Source organism: Notothenia rossii (assembly GCF_949606895.1).
Source record: "Notothenia rossii genome assembly, chromosome: 7".
Lineage (NCBI taxonomy): Eukaryota > Metazoa > Chordata > Actinopteri > Perciformes > Nototheniidae > Notothenia > Notothenia rossii.
Genome location: NC_136905.1, coordinates 25,084,585 through 25,105,710, shown reverse-complemented (window position 1 = coordinate 25,105,710; position 21,126 = coordinate 25,084,585). Strand labels below are relative to the sequence as shown.

At 39.6% G+C, this 21,126-nt stretch overlaps 1 protein-coding gene across 2 annotated transcripts in view; it reads right to left on the bottom strand.

Moving 5' to 3' along the window:
• adcy2a (adenylate cyclase 2a) overlaps window positions 1–21,126 on the bottom strand; it is an 88,542-nt gene that overhangs the window by 8,569 nt on the left and 58,847 nt on the right. For both annotated transcript variants that reach the window (XM_079693700.1, XM_079693701.1), the window contains exons 4-18: window positions 14,831–14,980; window positions 10,844–10,992; window positions 9,629–9,740; window positions 8,802–8,929; window positions 8,103–8,261; window positions 7,805–7,937; window positions 7,539–7,715; window positions 7,404–7,447; window positions 7,141–7,221; window positions 6,881–6,950; window positions 6,551–6,648; window positions 6,247–6,331; window positions 3,524–3,661; window positions 2,311–2,430; window positions 2,027–2,211 (exon numbers count right to left, since the gene is read on the bottom strand). In XM_079693700.1, the coding sequence (XP_079549826.1) occupies window positions 2,027–2,211; window positions 2,311–2,430; window positions 3,524–3,661; window positions 6,247–6,331; window positions 6,551–6,648; window positions 6,881–6,950; window positions 7,141–7,221; window positions 7,404–7,447; window positions 7,539–7,715; window positions 7,805–7,937; window positions 8,103–8,261; window positions 8,802–8,929; window positions 9,629–9,740; window positions 10,844–10,992; window positions 14,831–14,980 (1,829 nt within the window). The remainder of the gene's footprint in view (window positions 1–2,026; window positions 2,212–2,310; window positions 2,431–3,523; window positions 3,662–6,246; window positions 6,332–6,550; window positions 6,649–6,880; window positions 6,951–7,140; window positions 7,222–7,403; window positions 7,448–7,538; window positions 7,716–7,804; window positions 7,938–8,102; window positions 8,262–8,801; window positions 8,930–9,628; window positions 9,741–10,843; window positions 10,993–14,830; window positions 14,981–21,126) is intronic.

The window sequence follows — 21,126 nt, the reverse complement described above, 5'->3', positions numbered from 1 at the left end:
CCATGCCGGGTGCACTTTCAAGGAACAAGGAACGCTTTCAAAAGGCAATAAACAACGAGACAGTGTTAGCCATCTGCAAAGATTCAGCACTATCAATGCACTTCAAGCTCTCTGGTTTCCACCCTCATAACCCTGAACGTAGGACACCTGTTCAGGGCAGAATCAGGCAACCAACCAGGACACATCTGATGTATGTCTATAGCATCCTGTGCATGCAAACACTCAAAACACTAAACATGCTGTCAAAGAACCGAGGTGATGGTTAAACACACCTATTATACATTTAACATCTACAATAAAGCTTTCTTTAATAGCAGTGAAGTTTGAATTTAGGCTCTGTATGTGTGATAGGGCTCGACAGTGTTGCATCCTAATTTCTGCAAGCACATTTTGCATATTAATGGACTCTTACCCTTATCTAGGGCAGAGCTCGGCAGAGAACTGAGAACAAAATCAGCCTGCAATTTCTGCACTTGCCTGTTTCCTTATCCAACCAATTCTTTACAAAGAATGAGTGGCAGAGAGTGAGGACAAACTGTTTTCACAAGAAGAAAGCATAAGGATGGAAACCTCATGGACAAAGAGTGCTTACTGCTTACCTAATTGTTGCGTAATGAGAGCAGACAAATACAATATAACATCTACAAAGCAGTCACATGCACATGCTATGTAGGACTACAACACTAGATATTGCAAGATCATGATCATTGAACTCAGGAACAGCATGCAGCATCTCATTAAAGCTCCTCCTGTCTACAGGGTTGCCAGTTCCCACACTGATGATGTGACTGTCAAGGGACTCGGGTGATAATGGATGTACTGGTTCATTTACGGAATACAAAAGGTCAATTTTCTTTCTGCAAAATGCACTGGCTTCATGTAGATTGCATGTGTGAATATATCAGGCACATGATTGAAAACTACCAACAGCAAGTCACCAGCTATTGTTCTGAAACCACTGTTATCTGGGTTCAGCTACACACTGATAGAGCTCAGGACATGCTCTAATGATGCATGGGGTTAATCAGTGTTTGATACGGTAGGATAATGAGCGCCTTATGGGCTACAGTAACGTTGGTTAGCCAACTGTGAAAGACACCAGTTCCTGCATTACATCAACATCTTGTTTCACCCACAGTCCTCATCTCCAGGGCATGTTGTCTCATCAACTACCAAATATATATCTATATGTCCTTTAAAAGAAAAAAACAGCCAAAGGGGCGTGTCACTGTGCGTTTGATTGATATCATCTGGCAGACTGTCACTGCCACTGTCTACGTAGACTTTTTATATCTCTCATTACCCTGCCCTGAACCAGCTTATTTTTTAAATGATACACCATTACAAACTTTTCTTTGTGTGCTGCATTTGGGTTCAAACACTCCGGGTTAGCGAACTTGGATTTTTTAACTCAATTAATTCAACTAGACGAACATTACAATTATCCAGTGCACACTCTTAACGCATTTCTGACATCTCTATGACCTTATATTCAATAAATCACCCCCCCCTTCAACCGAAGCTGTGGTGAAAACACAGGTGACCTCACTGCAGGGTGAGTTCAGACTATTTGCATTTATGTAATACTTCATGGGTTGCTTTTTGGTTGAATCCATGGGCCAAAATCCAGAACCTTGTTGTAGCATAACACCTACAATATTTTGACCAGGGTAAATCAACAGTGCATGAAAAGCCTGAATACAGAAGGTAAAAGCCCCCGAAGGGACCAAGCAGTAGCATGCGAGCAGCCATCATTGATTTGCTGATGTACAGTCTACCATGTTTCCAAGCACCATCAACGGGGCCTTTGAGTAGAAATATAAGAGAAAATATTGGCATTGGGACAATTCTATCTGGATAGTTCCAACTCTTGATTAGTCTAACTAAAAGAAGATTTTGAGGTGGGCATTGAGGTGGGCATTTTCTCTTTATATTATGGTTATCTCCAACTTCCCTTTGTCTTCTCAGGCTTGATTCTCTTTGCATCTTTAAAAGCAATCTGGAACAGTTTCAGTTTGTCACCTACCTGTCCAGGCTTTCTGTCTTGTACAGAAATCTGCTATATTCATCCAGCAGAGAGGCATGTGTTTGGAGAATAATGACGTTGTAAACCACCACGGCTGTCAACATGATAATCATCTTCAGCTCATAGTTTATCCTCAGGAATACAGAGCAAGAGATGAGGCCCAGAATGCAACTGTAAATGAAATACTAGACAGACAGAAAACAAGAGAGATATATTGTTTTATTCATTCAATTTATCCAAAATGATACTGAATAATTCATATAGAAATTATAAGTTTTACTTACAGGAAGGTAGAAGTTGTTTTTGTCTGTGTTGACCATGAGTTGTCCATTTGGGTTAAACAGTGTTTCATTGGATGAATTGTTTACAGGAACGCGGGGCAATGAATTGTCTTCCAAAAAGAACTACAGAAAGAAGGTCAACAGAAATAAAGCATTTGTTAAATCTTTGTTCAGGACAGAAAAATTGATGAAAAACCCCAAACAATCGACATGCAAATTAGAAAAAAACACTGTCCCTGTCTGCCTGCCTGCCTGCCTTGCACAGCAGCATGAGGAAAGACAGACTTGTGTACTTTGTACTAGCAGGAGGAAAATAGAGTCTTATAAGATAAGAGGTCAATAGAGACAACCATTCAATAATGTCCTTTAATGTGAACCTGCAGGATAAGATGAGGATTGGCTTCCCCACTGAGCAAAGCCAAGTTAATTTGGCTCATCCGCCCGGAGCGCCTGACCCGCGTCGGGCGCAAAACAAGATTATAATCTCTGGAATCGATTTGTGTGAAGGTCTAAACCGGCTCCTCACACCATGCTTAATCACGCAACTTCCCAACAAGCCTCAGGCTACCGTTTCACCTTTACCCGAGCCTTTTTTTCTCTCCACACCACTAAACCACATTTAGATCAATCCTGAAAATTGAGGCAGAAGGGTAAAGTAATACAATATTCTCTTATCACTACATGCAAATTGGAAAGCGTCTATTATGCAAAAAAGCAATATTGTTAATGTTTAAAAAAGGCATTTTATAACCTGCTTGGCAAAAGAGAACAATACAAATAAGACATGTTCCTGTAGTTGATTATGTGGAGAAATATTCAGCTACCTTCAGGCATAATAAACAAAACAAATGGAAAGCAAAAAGAACAATTCTACAGTAAAATGCTGGTGCATCCACAGCCTCTAACCATGATGAAAGACTTATTTCCACATTTGTTTGTATTGTTACAAGAATGAAAAATTAGAGTTGCTTCCATATTAATTTCATTGTGTTTGATGAATATAAAACAAATGTAGACATCCCTGGTTTCTAAACTTCATTTAAGGCCAATTTATTGTATTTATTTTGTGGGTCAACATTGCATTCCTTTGGCTTCTAATTACACTGCAGATACTAATAAGGAGGCTGCCATCTGACAGATTGTGATACTTTGTTCTTAGTAAAGCCTAATTGGTGTTCGTTCTGCATAAATGGAGTACCTACAGACAATAGCTTACCATGTTGAAGACCGCCATCATGAGTATCAGAGCTGTGGTTGTCATGGTGAGAGTGATACGAGACCATGGCTTGTCGGCAATAATGACTGATGACCTCAGCAGCCACATCCAAGAGGTGGAGGAGCTTTTACTGCAGTGCTGTGGACACACACACACACACACACACACACACACACACACACACACACACACACACACACACACACACACACACACACACACACACACACACACACACACACACACACACACACGAACACAAGAGTGCATGAGTCCAAGTAGAAGTGAGCCGGGATATTAAAGGTCACACACAGGAGAAGCACCAAGGAACACACGCCGATGTGAACTAATTTAAATAAATAAATAACACACATATCAGCAGACATGTGCAATAACAAATTAATTATTTCTGTTGAGTAAGGACAATTACCGTGCAATAAATTAAACAATACATAACAAGCTCACAGAGGGAAGCTTTTGTTGCTGATTAACTCCTAATTGCTTCAGCAGTCCAAATGGAAAATTCAGAAGGCAGACATTCATGAAAAGAGGGGGCCTATCAACCTAATGGTGCTTGCTGCAATCTAATTCAGAAAACATGCAATAACAGCGCTCAAAAATGACCACTTCAAGTGATTATATTATGTTTAAAATAATGTAAGCAAGCCGTACAGTATGTTCAGTCTTCTACAAACCACTCAGATTTTCTGCAACAACAATGTTTTAACTTTCATTTGAACCAAAGCATTGCTGAAGGGGTTTTTTAACTAGCTTCCTCCTCCTGCTTCACTATATTCAAATCATTAAACATTAAGAGCAGTATACTAGGCAATCATGCTCTTCATTTTAACCAAGCAATATTACCCGACATTAGGATTTTAATATGTTTATATTGTGTTTATTACTGGGTTTTCATTGATGCAAGAGTACAATATTCCCATGCTTCAGCAAATGCTCTCTGCGCCTGTTACAGTCCATTACCTTCCCTCTTTGCAGCACTGCCTTCAGCTGAATGTCTTTGGTTGTGAGACAAGGACAGTGAGAGCCCAAATCATTTGCGTGGTCATCTCAAAGCAATATCTGAGCATCGCTGGGGCTGAGTGGATGTGACATTTGAGTAGCTTGGGGATGTAAATTACAATACAATAAAGTAAGGATGGCAGAATGTGTTATGCACCAGCAGAACTACTGGAAATGTGGACCGAGTGGGGCACGTGTTGTTATGAAAACAAGGCACATGCAACGCAATTTTAAAACATCTGAATGAAAATTAAAGGCTAATTAAGAGACTCTGCTAGGGTTGATTTAGTTATAATGTTATAATGACCTGTTCTCATTCCTTCCTCAGATGTTCAAATGGTACCAAAGATATATAGATAGGAATATATGTATAAAAAGGTGTTATTGGGATTTCAAATCTTGTGCTATAGCTAACAAAACTACAGAATTTGGTAGTTAACAGTCAAAATGTAACTGAAATATTGGGAATGTTGCATCGATGGAAAGCTTGTAGTAATATGCTATTTCGGAGATTAAGAAACAATTTTGTTGACGATCTCCTGACGACATAAGGCTGCAGCGAAATAACCCAATGCTCATGAAACTTTAGCGCCACATTGTGTCAAGGGAGATACATGCATATTGATTTTGCAGTGTAATGTTCCTATTCACAAAGGATCCACTGCCTACAGGCTGATTGTGGTTGATTACACAGGAGCTCTAAATTAAGACAGAATAGGTGTCTGCACATTCGACAGTAGTAAGCTACGACACAGCATAAACAAAAGCGAAGACTCAGCAATGATAAATAAAGTACACAAAAGACAGCAGGAGTTGACTCAACATAAGCTATCAAGTGTTGCGTTTTGTTTCTGAGCTTTGGGCAACATCCACAGGGAGCACAGTTCAGAGCCGAGCAGCAGATTCACACTCCCACAGAACTGAGGATCAGACAGTGGGTGCAGTGGGGCGTGTAGGCCTGCGGCTTGTTAAGTTTTATAGCTTCTTTAATGTTTTAAAAGTCACGTCTCCCTTCTTTCTCCCCTCATTCTCTTTTTTTCTTTTTCTGGCCTTTTATTCATTGTTACTATACTGTGATGGCTGCAGAAGAGAGCTGAAGGAGTGTTTGAAGCATGGTTTGATACAACTGCAGCGGCAATACTGTATCTACAGACATGGCTTTGATTTGAAAAGCTGCAGGGACACATGCTGTAAACCCCAGAATGAAAGATTCAGTGGCTGGTGTGCTTGCTTAGTGGGGGAAAAATGACTCCAGTAGAAATATGAAGATGAAAAACTGCACTGTGACATGTCCGTAGTGAATTTATGCAGGTCTACCTTACCCAAGAAATAAAGGAATAATTCTTGCCTAAAACAGGTTCCAAAAGAGTGGTGCGCTCTGGCTCTCTAAAGATGGAGAGTACCTGTTTCATGCACGGGGTCAGGATTCATTGCTGCCTCAATGTCACAAATTACACTTGTGTAAACCTGAGGGGTACTCAGGCCAACAACAAGGGCACTTAATGGGCCATTAGGCTGACCGGAGCGGCACTTGGACCACTCATGTGCCTTTGGTATGACATAAGGACAAACATTAAGCACAGAAGTGAACCGTTAGAGATCGGGCATTTCCTGGTTAAGAGAGAGGTTTAAAAGACACTTAAAGAACACTAGAGACGGGCAATGCTATAACAATGATGATTGAAGTAAATACATTTACTCACCAGGAAGTGTCCTATAAAACATATGAAGAGGATCAAGGACAGGATAATAAAAGCCATTCCAAAGGATATTCCCAAGACAATTGTCCTACAAACAAAAGAATGTCATTAAGTTCACCAAGTTCAGTTCAATGAAAGATTTATGACATTGTACAAACTGTAATAAACACTAGCCTTGGCTCAAATAATTGTATTAATACACAGAAATCTAAGCAAGGTGTAAATGCATTATAATAAATACTTTACTATTATTATCATTATTATTGTGTCAACAGTCATTTTACTTCTGTAATAAAAACGTACATACTTTGGAAGGACGAGAATCTGCACAATGAATATGCAGAAAAAGATCAAGCAGGCGCAGGTGACATAGTATTTGAATGCCGGCAAGGTTGTTGCTCTGTACTATAGAAGAAACAAAGTACAAGGTCAAGTTTCAACAAAAAGCCTTTAAAACTGATGTCAAAGCTATTTCAAAAGCGTCTCAACTAGGCACTCAGACATCGCAAGTATCCTTGTAATTTACAAGATTTCAGGGTAAGCTAAGTGTAGGTAAATGTGTTGTTATTCTCTTTGAAATACTGCGGTATGTCCGGAGACGGGTGAATGATCCCGATCTGCTTATACTGCCTCTTACCTCCTTTTCCAAGGATTTGCTGTGAAAGAATAACGATATTCTTTGGATGTCCTCAGACTTGAGCCACTGCCTGCAAGCATAAACAAATTGTTTCAGTATCAGATAAAAAGAGAATACTGGCACCAAAATTGAAGTTTATATATAGAGAAATGTTGAGGCTATGTTGTGTCACCAGTTATGGTTTTATAAGACATTTGCACATACTTTACTTTTTTTACAAAGAAAAATAAATAATTATATTTGATTGAAATGACCCTTACTTCTGTGAGTTAATCCCGTCAAAGGTCCTGATCATCCTCTCATTAAGTTCCTCCTCAAAACGTTTCTTCTGTGACTTTGTTCTTTAGGGGATAAGAAGAAGAACGAGACAGAATATCCTTTAAGTTCACTTGATATTAGTCACACACATCAAAACCTCTAGCAGCAGCCTAGTCTATTAAAACATCTTGTCTCTGTAACTTAATAGGATGAGCATAATCCTGCCAAAGAAAACTGTGCTGGAGCTGTAAAGTGAGCAGCTTGCCTTTCTGATCTCCTCTGGAAGTGATACTGGCCCATTGGCACATCCTAGACACAAAACAGAAGAAGAGGGACGTGTAACGCCACAGCTGAACCCCACCATCAATTAAATAAGGTGTGAGTGGCAAACATTACACACAGCGGTGTTGATCTTCCCGTTCTCATTAGTCATGCTGTCTCTGTGGTGCAGGTTGGCGAAGGGCTTGGCTGCTCCCCAGGACTCCAGGTAGCGGGTCATCCTGACGGAGGCCCTCATTTTGGCTCCGTCTACAGTGTTCCTGGGTCGGTACTGATACTGTGGGCTCCGACGCTCCACCTGTAGAAACGTGGGGTTAGTGTCATTTGAGTACATTTTATTCACTGTCCAATATTAATCTGCCTGAATGTAATGGATGTGCAAGGTACCTTTGGGTTGATGACAAAAAAAGTGATGACTCCATGTTCCTTTAGATAGGGGTCTCTTTCTTGCCCATCCCCATCTTCCACCTTATAGGATCCATTCAGGTGCTCTAGTGTCACTGAGGTGATGTGTACTCGCCTGGAAATGACCAAATCAATCAATGGATCGGTTTCTCATGAATATAAAGGAGAAATCTGGGTTTTTTGTGATGAAGTTAGTGTTTCACCAATCATTTTTGAGAATTGTACCAGAATAGTGAGGTAACCCAAATGGTAGCACATAATTTACTTCTGCTCCACTCACCCTGGAACACCTCCTGCTTCCATGTGATTAGCCAGCGTGACATCATGTGACCACACATCATACTGCCATTTCTGAAGTCCAATTACCCCACACAACACATTCCCAGAATGCACACCGACCCGCATGTTAATGTCCACCCCGGTGGCATCTCGCACTTTCCTGTCATGCAACAAAAAACAAGTCTTATTAGTGTTGAGTAACAGGTCACCCCCAACACCACATCTCTTGTTAGAAAAGAGGGGAGATTCCTCTCTCTATTAACTTTATGGTGTTCATTTCTTATTTCCCACAGTTAAACCATTCTTTTTGAGGTCTTATTCTCTCCATTTATTCTGTCACAGTCCACCCCCCTTCTCTCAGACGATGCCCAGAGGTGAAACAGGATCTCACACTTACCAGCAGACATTTGATGCAGCTAAATTGGCAATCAAGAAAAAGCCTCTACATCTGAGCTAATGGTTAGCAAGCACTTATCCTCATCACATAGAGGGACGGTTCAATACACGTCATTACAAAAATATTATAAATATAAATAAATATTAAGGTCAGAAGTAAAACCTTACATTTCCATCTTCATGTGGTTTGAGTGTAACATCACTAATTGTAAAGGTCTATGTTTTCAGATGAACTAAGATGTAATGTAAAGGAAAAAAGAACACTGTGGTTATTTAGCAGCACTGTTATGTAACTGGCACTTACTTAATGGCCTCACACATGTCCAGACCCATTTTCACACAGTTCTTAGCGTGGTTGGGCAGGGACTCTGGCAGGCCGGACACACAGTAGTAACAGTCACCAAGGATTTTGATTCGCATACATTCATTTTCCTGCATAGACACAGGTGGAAAACAAGGTCAGATGAAGGTACCATGGACGCACATTTTTGATTTCATCTCATTATAACCCTTTGTTTGTTCTACATGCCTACGGTATCTGGAATGTGTTCTGCTTCATTAATGTCTGTGTGAAAATATGTGAAAAATGTCATTCTCATTTGTTTTATATATCAGTAAGACAGAAAAGCAAAAAGAAACATAATTTAAGAGAGAAGCTTTTGCTCTATGATTGTGAGAGATTGCTGTCAAAACCTGATAATACAGAAGTATTTGTTTTGGGATGCCTCCTATTGTTTAAGCACCCTCAGGTGTGCTAGGTCCAACAGGTGTGATTCTGCATATTAAATAGCCATGTGCTAATGTTTGCCTGAGAAAATAAGGAACATTTAGTTTGAAAAATATATATATACATAGAAAGAATAATAGAAGACTCATTGGCCGTAATCATCGGTGAGATATTTAAGCTTTTCTGTTTGTCCAGGTATTTTCAGGAAATATACATATTCTTCATTAAGCAATAAAATATGACAGCTGTTTTTATAACATTAAGGGTGTATTTTTACCCTTTACATGATGTGACAATAAATTACATATAGAGATATGTTTTATTTAGACTCGATTGAAGAAACTACATTTGCACTTATGATACATATGTTGATTATTGAAGAAGTTCAATAATTAAATGTTTACCTTGGCAATTTGATCAAATTTTCCAAACAGCTCATTCAGCATGTGCACCAGCTCTCCTGGGGAGCAGTCACTGGCCAGCCGTGTGAATCCAACTATATCCGCATACAGTATACTAGAGATGGGAAAAAATAATATACTGTGATACATGGGATGGTTGTGGCCAGAGATGGGGTCGTTACGCAAAAAAAGGAATATATTGCATATTACTTTTTAAAAAAAGTAATATATTACTTTACTTTGTTACTTTACTCGTTACTTTACAGGTTACTTTACGTGTCGACTCGACACAGAGGGCCTCATCATATAACTTTGTGTTTTTGCTGTTTACTCGTTACTTTACTCGACATCCTCACTCTGGATTCGGAGGTCCTCCTTAGCTATTAGCTTCACATGCATGCATGCATGCATGTGCATGTTACATGTACATGTTACATGTACAAATGCATGTTGTCTTTGCAGGTGCTTGTTGAGGTTTGACGTTGTGTTTGCAGCAGTGGATAAAAGCTTCTGGCCTGGGCACAGTTTGCACCTCACCGTCACATTCCTCTCCTTTCTTCGGACGAATTCAAAATAATGGGCATACCTCCACCCCTCGAAAGTTATCGCTGTTGACTCAGCCATGTTTATGCACTGCATGTGGATGCGCAAGTCGCGCAAATGTTACGTAAATATAAACCCTCTTGTCTGTCAAAGGGAGAATCTATTAATTATTTATGTTAGTAGGCTAACTGTAGTGTGATTACTGATTTTATCAAAGTAACGAAGTAACACGTGTCGGGCAATGTTAGTAACTGTAGTGTGATTACTGAATTATAAAAGTAACGTGTTACATTACTCCGTTACCGACAAAAGTAATATTATTTTAGTAACTCTGGTTGTGGCTCAGTGGATAGTGCGCTGATCTTCGGATCACAGCGGCTCTGGTTCGAAACCCGCTACGTTCAACATTCCGCTGTGTCCTCGGACAACAAACTTCACCCCAAATTGTTCCTGTGGGGATTGTCCACAGTATTGAATGTATGTAAGTCGCTTTGGATAAAAGTGTCTAACAAGTGACATGTAATGTAATACAACAGTTACATCTCTCCTGGAAAAACATAGCTTTCACAACCATGAATATATATTTTGGCAGCTCACATGCGGAATATGTATCTATGAACTCAGTCAAATATGTGTTTTTTAAGCACAAAGGTAAACCAAAACGAAAATACATGCCTGACGTTGGTGTGCCTCTGTACATAGAGGTTGTGAAAATTGTTCGTGTTTTCAATCTGGCCGAAGTTGGGGCCCTTTAGTCTCTGGATGATCTCAGCTTTCATCACACGGGCAATGTGAGCTGGCAGCAGGGACAACAAGAGACGCTCCTAAAGGAAAACAAAGAAGAAGAGAGAGTAGAAAATCAAGAAAAATAAGCAATTTATGAAAAATGATTATTATTTTGCAGAGAACAAAGCTTTGATTTCATCAACAGACGTTTGAATATTATTATCAGGAACCTTGACTTGTCACTAAAAAGGTTTTCCATTTTCAGCAAATTAAAATGAAATTGAATCATTCCTAATTTCTTTCTGAAGGATATACTTTTGACGCCAAAAGGAGACAAAAACATGTCATAATTATTTCACCTGTCTCCATTCCAGCTTCAAGTGAAGGTTAATTCAGCTCTACGGTGTGCCAGCTTGACTTTCTGTGACTCAAATTAATCATCAATGTAAAAAAAAAACGGTTTTACAGTGAGCACTCTTTGACAGCTTTTGTTTGGTCGAGGCCTAACCATCCCTCCCTGTTTTCTCTGAAGCTACTGTAAGTATAACTCTTACTTAACCGGCCAAGTAGATGGCAAATAAAACTCCTCTTAGGGTAAGAAGTTCAGGTTGTAGAAAATACCTGATTAAGAAAATTTCACCTCCAACTCCAGCAAGTTTTCTGCCCCATTGACTGTCTCTCTGCACCGTACTGAGGCTCAGAGGGTTCTGCGTGAAGGAGAGGACAACAGTGGCGGCTTACTAACACTGCCTGGGCTTTGGGTTTATTATGATGAATTCACATAGTCCCCCTTGGACCACTCACAAAGAAAATGTATGCACTGACTGTACTGCGGGGCACTTTGGATAAAAGCATGCAGCAAACAGCATATATTATGAGCACCCGAGAAAAATCATTTCAGCACAGCTACTACCATCTGTCACACGAAGCCGTAGCACTCCAGGGCTTCTGTGAAAAAAAAGCTCCACCCACAGCATTTTGAGCTTCACCCATGGTGGTTGTTACAACACAAGCTGGATTCACCATAGGGATAACCAGCTCCACCCCAACAGCAGCTGGCTTCCCACTCATCTGACTGAACCCAAAAGCTACAACTGTGGCAGCTGTGATAGAAATCTAGTTACATCGCAGGCTCCCACTGCACTAAACCTTAATCAAAACCTTGCTAATTTCTCACAGCGTTCCCATGCTGTTATTTTATTAACTTTCTCCAACTTTACACTAAGCATGTTTGGCAAAGCACGAAGGCAACAAAACTGACAAATAAGCACTGCTGCTGGCTGGCTTTGTGTCTTAAATAAAGGTTAGCGAAGATATTTATTTGAAAAAGGAATTCAACAGACTTACAGTATGTGGAAATACAGAAATTTCGAGGACCAACACAAGTGTTACTTTGTATTTATCAATAACGTACAGCAGAAAAAAGAAAGTATTAACCTGTTAAGCCCTGAGCCTGTTTTTCAGGTTTCAGGCTTGAAAATGACATTCCCAGAACAAATGACATATCTTCACTTCTAAAAGGGGTAAATGGTAACACTTTATATTAAGGTAAACAAATTAACCATCAACTAGTTGTTAATCAACATGCATATTAGCAATATATTGGCTCTTTATTAGTCATTATAAAACACTTATTAATGCCTTATTCTACATGACCATATTCTACTAGTAATAAGCCATTAGTTGAGAGTTTTACCTCAATAACCCTCTAATTAGTGCTTATTTGTTGCAAGTAAGGAAGTAGTTATACATGAGTTTTGGTCTTAATATGCGCTGCTCAATACGGGCCTAATAAAGCAGTAGTACCACAAGAATAGTAATTCTCCCATAATAACACTTAACAAATATGATCTATTCTTATGTAACAAGACATTAAACTATAAGTATTAATTATGTCTAAATAACAGCAAATGTGGCACATTTCTGCGGGCACAGCAAGAAGATACATGGTAAACTATTCATCTCAAGCTTTATTTTGACTCAGAAAGTACTGAAGGAGGACAAAGTGCAAGTATCACCATGTACTCTACAGGACTGTCTCAGAAAATTAGAATATTGTGATAAAGTTCTTTATTTTCTGTAATGCAATTAAAAAAACAAAAATGTCATACATTCTGGATTCATTACAAATCAACTGAAATATTGCAAGCCTTTTATTATTTTAATATTGCTGATTATGGCATACAGCTTAAGAAAACTCAAATATCCTATCTCTAAATATTAGAATATCATGAAAAAGTATACTAGTAGGGTGTTCAACGAATCACTTGAATCGTCTAATTAACTCGAAACACCTGCAAGGGTTTCCTGAGCCTTGAAAAACACTCAGCTTGGTTCAGTAAACTAAATCACAAGTATGGGGAAGACTGCTGATCTGACTGCTGTCCAGAGGACCGTCATTGACACCCTCCATCAGGAGGGTAAGACACAAAAAGAAATTTCTCAAAGAGCAAGCTGTTCACAGAGTGCAGTTTCAAAGCACATCCACAAAAAGTCTGTTGGAGGGGGGAAATGTGGCAGGAAACGCTGCACAACCAAGAGAGATGACCGCAGCCTTAACAGCATTGTGAAGAAGAGTCGCTTCCAGAATTTGGGGGAGCTTCAAAGACAGTGGACTGAAGCTGGAGTCCAGGTATCAAAAGTCACTGTTCACAGACGTGTCCGGGAAATGGGCTACAATAGCCGTATTCCCATGGTCAAGCCACTTCTGAACTCAAGACAACGGAAGAGGCGTCTGACTTGGGCTAAGGAAAAGAAGCACTGGACAGTTGCACAGTGGTCCAAAGTCCTCTTTTCAGACGAAAGCAAGTTTTGTATTTCATTTGGAAGTCAAGGCGCCAGAGTCTGGAGAAAGGCTGGAGAGGAGCAAAATCCAAGTTGCTTGAAATCCAGTGTGAAGTTCCCACAGTTAGCGATGGTTTGGGGAGCCATGTCAGCTGCTGGTGTTGGTCCACTGTGTTTCATCAAGCCCAGAGTAAATGCAGCTGTGTACCAAGAGATTTTAGAGCACTACATGCTTCCGTCTGCTGAAAAGCTCTATGGAGATGAGGAATTCATTTTCCAGCATGATCTGGCACCTGCCCACAGTGCCAAAACCACCAGTAACTGGTGTACTGACCATGGCATTACTGTCCTCGATTGGCCTGCAAATTCCCCTGACCTGAACCCCATAGAGAATATGTGGGGTATTGTGAAGAAGAAGCTGAAAGACACCAGACCCAACAATGCTAATGAGCTAAAGGCCGCTATTGAAGCATCCTGGGCATCCATAACACCTCAGCAATGCCACAGGCTGATTGCCTCCATGCCACGCCGCATTGATGCAGTAATCCGTGCAAAAGGATTCCCAACCGAGTGCATTAATGGACATTTTCAAATGTTTGATTGTGTTTTGCTGTTATAAATCTTTTTTTTTTACTTGGTCTGAGGAACTATTCTAATTTTTTGAGATAGGATTTTTGAGTTTTCTTAAGCTGTATGCCATAATCAGCAATATTAAAATAATAAAAGGCTTGCAATATTTCAGTTGATTTGTAATGAATCCAGAATGTATGACATTTTTGTTTTTTTAAATTGCATTACAGAAAATAAAGAACTTTATCACAATATTCTAATTTTCTGAGACAGTCCTGTATATTTAGTACTGATCTCCAAGTTCTGTGAAGTTTGTTAGTTTTCATCTGCTTTCCAATGTGTTGTCACACAGACAGTGCGGTCGCCATCATCCTCATAATAATCATTACCCTCACTGCCGCAGTCTCCTCATTCATCTTAGATAATCTATTCTCTATTCGTGTACATTTCATTCCACAGTCATCATTGTAATTAACACTATCAGCAACACCAGAAACCCACACTGCTACATTCACTCAGTCACTCCCTGTCTTTCTGACTTTCACACGCTCGCTGGTTATCAACACTTATGGACATTTTTACCTGTTGTCTCTTCTCAAACTCCAGTTTAATTGGCGACTTGATGCAGTTGCAGGTGTCCTGGTAAGTCTGTTGAAGTGCCAACTCCATCAGATGCTTGTGGTACGCCCCCGCCATGTTGCCACACATGAAAATCATAATGTTGGCCAAAATCTGTACAGGAAGAGACATAGCATAGAGCTGTGAATAGGAATACATCCAACATTAATTTCTGTTGGTGCTTTATCTATTGTACATAAACAAATACTGCTTTGGTTATTACATTTTAAGCAACCGAGACCTTAGCTCAAGGATCAGGTAATAAGAAAAGCTGTTTGCTTGTGTCCCAATATCATTACTGTACAGTGCTTTACTGGAGGTAGGAAATGTGTTTTTATGACAAAGGCTTAAGCAAAACAGTAATGTTTCCATGAGATATATTTTTCCGAGATCCTGCAGTGATATAAACATGAACCGCAGTTCAACAGCACCTCATACATAAGATAAATGCAGTACAATGGTAATATAGAGGAAATAAATGTGTGTGACCTCTATTGGCCTCCCTGATTGTTTATTTCATAAAAATGCCATCATGTATTGCCTCCATCAGCTTTACTACAGCTTGATCAATCCTCCCTCTACCCTGCGGAATAAATTAATTAAAAAATAAGAAACCCAACCATAAATAAACTCAGTTGCTAAGGATGTGTTCACACCTCTTGTGCATATAAATAGACTTTCCCTTGAGTTCATGTTTTACCATACACAAGGTCTGTCTGTTTCTTAATTACTGTTATTAGGACAACAACACACAGGCTGTACATGTCAATGGCATGGCTGCTACCTGTTGTTAAGTATAGTCATGCTTAAATGTATATTTTGTATTAAGTAGTTTTATTAATGAGTAGCCGACATCTCTTCACACAATGTGATACACCTTTGTCTAATTCCCTTTAGTTAATATCTAGAACCGATGTATTCAATCGGAAACTCATTAATAAGATGAAATAAGGGAAAGCCGTGTTAAACTGAAACACAGAAACATATATAGTTTAATAGTTGCTGATGGCCATAAATCCTCTATCAAAAAGACACTTATATCTCCCCATTTGGTACTTCCAATTTTTTAATACTAACTCTAACCAAACCTAACCCTAACCCTTAACACGTTTTTAATACAACAAATACTTGAAAAACAACTTCATTGCATTTAAAAAACACTCTAGTACCTACAGTGTTTTCTTGCTCAGTTGCTCTATTGGTATATTAAAACAGATGAAGGCAAACTCTGAAAGGAAAGCTCAGTTTTGATATTTCCTAAGACGAGATTTTAACTAGAGGGAGACCATCCTTTTGATTTTTGATTTTCCGACACACCTTCAGGCCAAACCGAGCATTTCCTTCACCGTTTTAACATGTTTGAATATTGGCAAGGATGTCTCTTTCCTTCAACAATTTTGTTTTCCTCTGTGTGCATGGCATCATAGTCTCACAGGGCCAGAAGCATTGCTGCACACACTCAAGCTTGTATTCTCATTGTCAGAAATGACTCTTCGATCAACAGATAAAAACATAATCTATGTATTCATCATGGCACATACTGTATGTGATACTGTCATGCAATGTACGCTCTGTTGTATCCAGTGCTTATCCACACGAAACGCTTAAATAGAAAGCGCTGATGTCCAAGGACAATCATAAAGATAACAGCAATTGTATTGCCTCTTCCCCCCTCCATATATCAATCTTAACAGCAGAGATACAAAACAACCAACTGTTGTGTTGAATATGACTCAAAAGGGCCAACGCCTACTCCATTCAAAGCTCCGTACCATACCTATAGAGTACAACTTGTCGTGCAAATTGTGATCTGTGATAGAAGCAGTCCATTATGTATATTTTCATTTCAATCCAGTGCTTTATTTGCTTTCACTTTCCATGGCTGCACAACACAGGAGACTCTATTAGAGCAACTCTTATGATGGGATGTGCTCCAGTGATGATAGGTGAATGTATAAAGACCCAGGAGCCCTAACATCCTCAAGCTCAATATTTTTGCAATTTAAAGCAAATGGACAGTTTAATGGTTCTCTGCCAGCGCACCTTAAAAAATATGATTTTCTACCATTCCTTTTTACTGGTTCCCATTCTCTGTGTTTCCCCTGCCTTGTCTGATTCTAACAATTTCCCTTTCACTTGCAGTTGCTGTGGTTTTCCAGCATAATGGTGACCTTCATGTCACATTGACCCCTGGCACATTTACATTACAGCACTGGAAGAATAAGCCTGTGACCTTTTGCACAAAGAATAAACAGTTCATGTCAGTTATTTCAGTATTTAAAAAAAAAACTGCCCATGTTATGTTTTTCTTTATAGCACACCAATCTTTATGGGAATTGTTAATTTCATAGTTCATCTACTATTATCTCAACGACTGTAGACAACCAGGGTAGTTGATATTTATGTTAAAACATGCTATTATATGGTTGCAAAATGTGTCTTTCCAATGCACAAGCAGTGCCATTGCTAAGATTATTTCCTTTTAACAGTTAAGAAATTACACTTCCCACTTTTAATTACAAGAACATATTACTCTTTACCACAATTGAATATAAAACAATGCAAAACCAATAAAAGCAATAATTATAATAATTTAAATAAAATATAACCATAGGTACAGATGCACTTCTGCTGAGAAGACAGGATCTGTAAAGTATGATGACACTCATGCTGCCCTGAAATGTATTTCAGATGAATGTGATAAGCACTGTTAGTCTCTCCTTTATGTTAACAAAAGAAGACATGAGGGGCTGAGGTTGTGAGCGTGTCAGGTCTGCTGGCTGGATTTATGTTCAAATCAATGAATGTGTTTGAAGAGACGTTCCTCCTGCTGCCCACTGAGTTTATTATCTCCTGTGTGCATTTCCAACACTAAAGGTTATTTTCTCCAAATTAAAGGCATTACATTTATAAGCCTGGCTAGGTTCGGAAGTGTTTATTTTCCATAGAAAGTGTGACGAAGTTAGTGCTATTAAAAAGTGGTCAGAGCACAGGGAGCGAGAGTACTGAATGACTGAATGCAGGCACAAGAAGACGGACTGCGGTCTTTGTACGCTGTTTTTCAAAAGCACATTATATTGTATAAGATATTTTATAATCCAATTTAAAATAACCTGAAAGCCTTCTCATATTAAATTGAAAATCCATCCTACTGCCGAGTCATTCTCTCTTGTGAGTCTGTTTATTATATAAATGAGTTGCACTGGAAAACCCAAAACATCAGCAAGGAGGGAAAGGGAATGTCTCTATTGGAGTAAGGCTGTAAAAACTCAGTTAATAAGCAATAACATTCAAATTCTGTGTGAATTGTTGGACAAACTCCTCATCAAGTGTTGCAAAGTTTTTCGGCTGTTCAAATGATTACACCCTGGTACACCGTGGAGAGGTGGGTGTTGCTCTATTAGCTGACATCTGTTGGACAAGACACTGACAGTGATCCAGGCCATCTCAAAGGTCATCTGCTTAAATCAGCCGGCTGTGTGAATCATCTGTACCTCACTGGTACCCAATTACAGATAACGGTGGGGTTAGGTGAGGAGGGCCCGTAAAGGGCGTTGTGCCCCAATCATGAATTCTAAATCAGAGAGCAAAGCCCTACATCGCAGATACTGTTTGCTGGTCTGGGAAAATGGCCCATATCGGGATTCTTCTGTGCCTGTTAACTGTTTTGGACTATGAGAAGAACTCTAGTCATGCTGAGAAGTCTACTGGATTCAGGTCTGTTCTGCCACCCGCAGTGGGCATCCCCTGCAAAAGTTCGGATTTGTTACACAAACAATTACCGGTTGCCTTGTCACAGTCAACCTGCTCGACAAAATATGTTTGTCTTTTTTGTTTTCTTGCGATGATGGTTCTTCAGGACTGCTTCTTAAGCTCAAATCACACTCTCGCAGACTTTTCCGGTGATTCTAAAGTAGATGACAATGTACAGTATGTGTGTTGATTAAGAGGAAAAGATGCCTGTTTTTTTTGTTGCTATTACTGTCAGGAAATGTACAACCTAACCCTGGTCCGCCCAGTAGTAGTAGTCAAATCGCTACTCCTGCTGATTTTAAAGCTAGGTCTGGGTTGGGTTTCATCCATTTGAATGTGCGCAGTCTGTTAGGTAAACTAGATTTTGTCCGCATTTGGGCAAGCTCGACTGACGCTGACGTCATTGTTTTATCAGAAACATGGCTAAATAAATCTATTTTGGCCTCTGACATTGCCTTAAAATTTGAATGGTTATAAAATGTGTATCGTTCCGACCGGCCTAATAAAGGTGGTGGCGTTGCCATTTATGTTAAGAATAAGTTCAGTGTATCCACATTAGTTTCCAAATCTATCAGTAAGCTACGGGGCCCTGGAGGGTTCATAGAGAGAAAAATAAATAAAACGAGGTCACTCTTTATTAACTGGTGCGCACGCTTTATTAACTCGTGCGAACGAGAAAGTAAAACGTGGCCACGTCTTATTTATTTTTCTCTCTATGAACCCTCCAGGGCTCGTTGTAGCAATTCAAAATGTTTGCCTTAAATATAGAAGTGGCACGGTGGTGGCCTGTTACAGACCCCCCTCAGCTGTCAAGGACTCCTTGTCTTCGCTAGCAAATCTTTTATCGCAACTAGACTACAAGGAAATAGTGCTACTTGGAGATTTTAACTGGGACTGGTTAACTGCAGTATCAGAGGATTTTAAAAACCTTTGTATCTCTTTGAATGTTACTCAGATTGTTGACAGTCCTACTCGCCCTAACATTAAGTCCCCTAATAAATCCTCCCTAATTGATCTCATTCTAACTAATGTTCCCGATAAATGCTCATCTGTGGGAGTATTTGCGAATGATGTCAGTGACCACTGTGCTGTAGCCACAATTAGGGACACTAAGGTCCAAAAGGGTAAACCTTGTATTATTATTAAGAGAGACATAAAACATTTTGTGGAGCAGGGTTTTGTACATGATTTATTTGGGTTTGATTGGGGAAAAATCGATCTGTGTGCTGATGTAGAAACTGCATGGTCTTATTTTTATCTTGGTTTTATGGAGATCATTGATAGACATGCACCCCTGCGTAAATTATTTAGAGTGAAGGGACGAGACAATCCTTGGTTTTCTGCTGAACTGTCTAGTCTCCTTCATGAGAGAAACAAGGCCTGGGCAAAGGCTAGGCAATCAGGCTCAGAGGTAGAATGGCTGCGTTTTAGGCAGCTAAGGAATAGCTTCACTTCACATGTCAAAAGTGCTAAGTCGAAGTACTATTTGTCAGTTACCACAGAAAACCTAAATAATCCTAGGAAATTTTGGAAAGCCATAAAATCGATATCCACCGGTGAGATCCGTAATGAGCTACCTCCGTGCCTTACCACAGCATCTGGCTCTATATCGGACAGGGCTACTATGTTAAATTGCTTTAATAAGCATTTTGTGTCCTGTGGTTGTCTGTTTGATTCTGTTTCTAACTCTGCTTCTGTGAACACCACAATCCGTGACTCTGAACAATGTGGTCTGGAAAACCCTTTCAGTTTTACTCCTTTTACTGTTGATGTTGTTCATGAAGCCTTAACGAAGCTAGATCCTAAGAAACCGGCTGGCCCGGACAACGTAGAACCCTTCTTTTTAAAGATAGCTGCAGATTGTATTGCTCCTCCTCTCACTACTCTTTTTAACCTCTCCTTCAGCACAAATGCAATTCCACAAATATGGAAGTCAGCTTATGTCTTGCCTTTACTAAAAGGAGGGGAGGCAACTATTTTAAATAACTATAGGCCAATCTCTAAATTATCAGTTCTGGCGAAGGTGCTCAAACGCCTAGTGAGTGAACAAGTAAAGGTTTTAGTCTAAACATCAGTGAGGCTTCAGAAAGCAACATAGCACCATCACTGCCACAATGAAAGTGGTGAATGACATTACGAGTATCTTAGACAATAAGCAGAGTTATGCAGCTCTATTTATTGACCTTTCCAAAGCGTTTGATACCGTCGATCATCGCATCTTAAAGCAGAGGCTACTCAGTATTGGCATGTCCAGCCATGCAGTGGGGTGGTTTGTGAACTACCTCTCTGAAATGTCCCAATGTGTTCACTTTGATGGGCTGTCTTCTGAGTGGTTAAACATTGCTAATGGTGTTCCTCAAGGTTCTGTTTTAGGTCCACTTTTATTCCCCATTTATATCAACAGTTTAGGTGAAAATGTGAATGAAGCTACTTTACATTTCTATGCGGACGATACCGTTATGTACTGTGCAGGTCCCTCCATTAAGGAGGCTGTTGTTAAATTACAG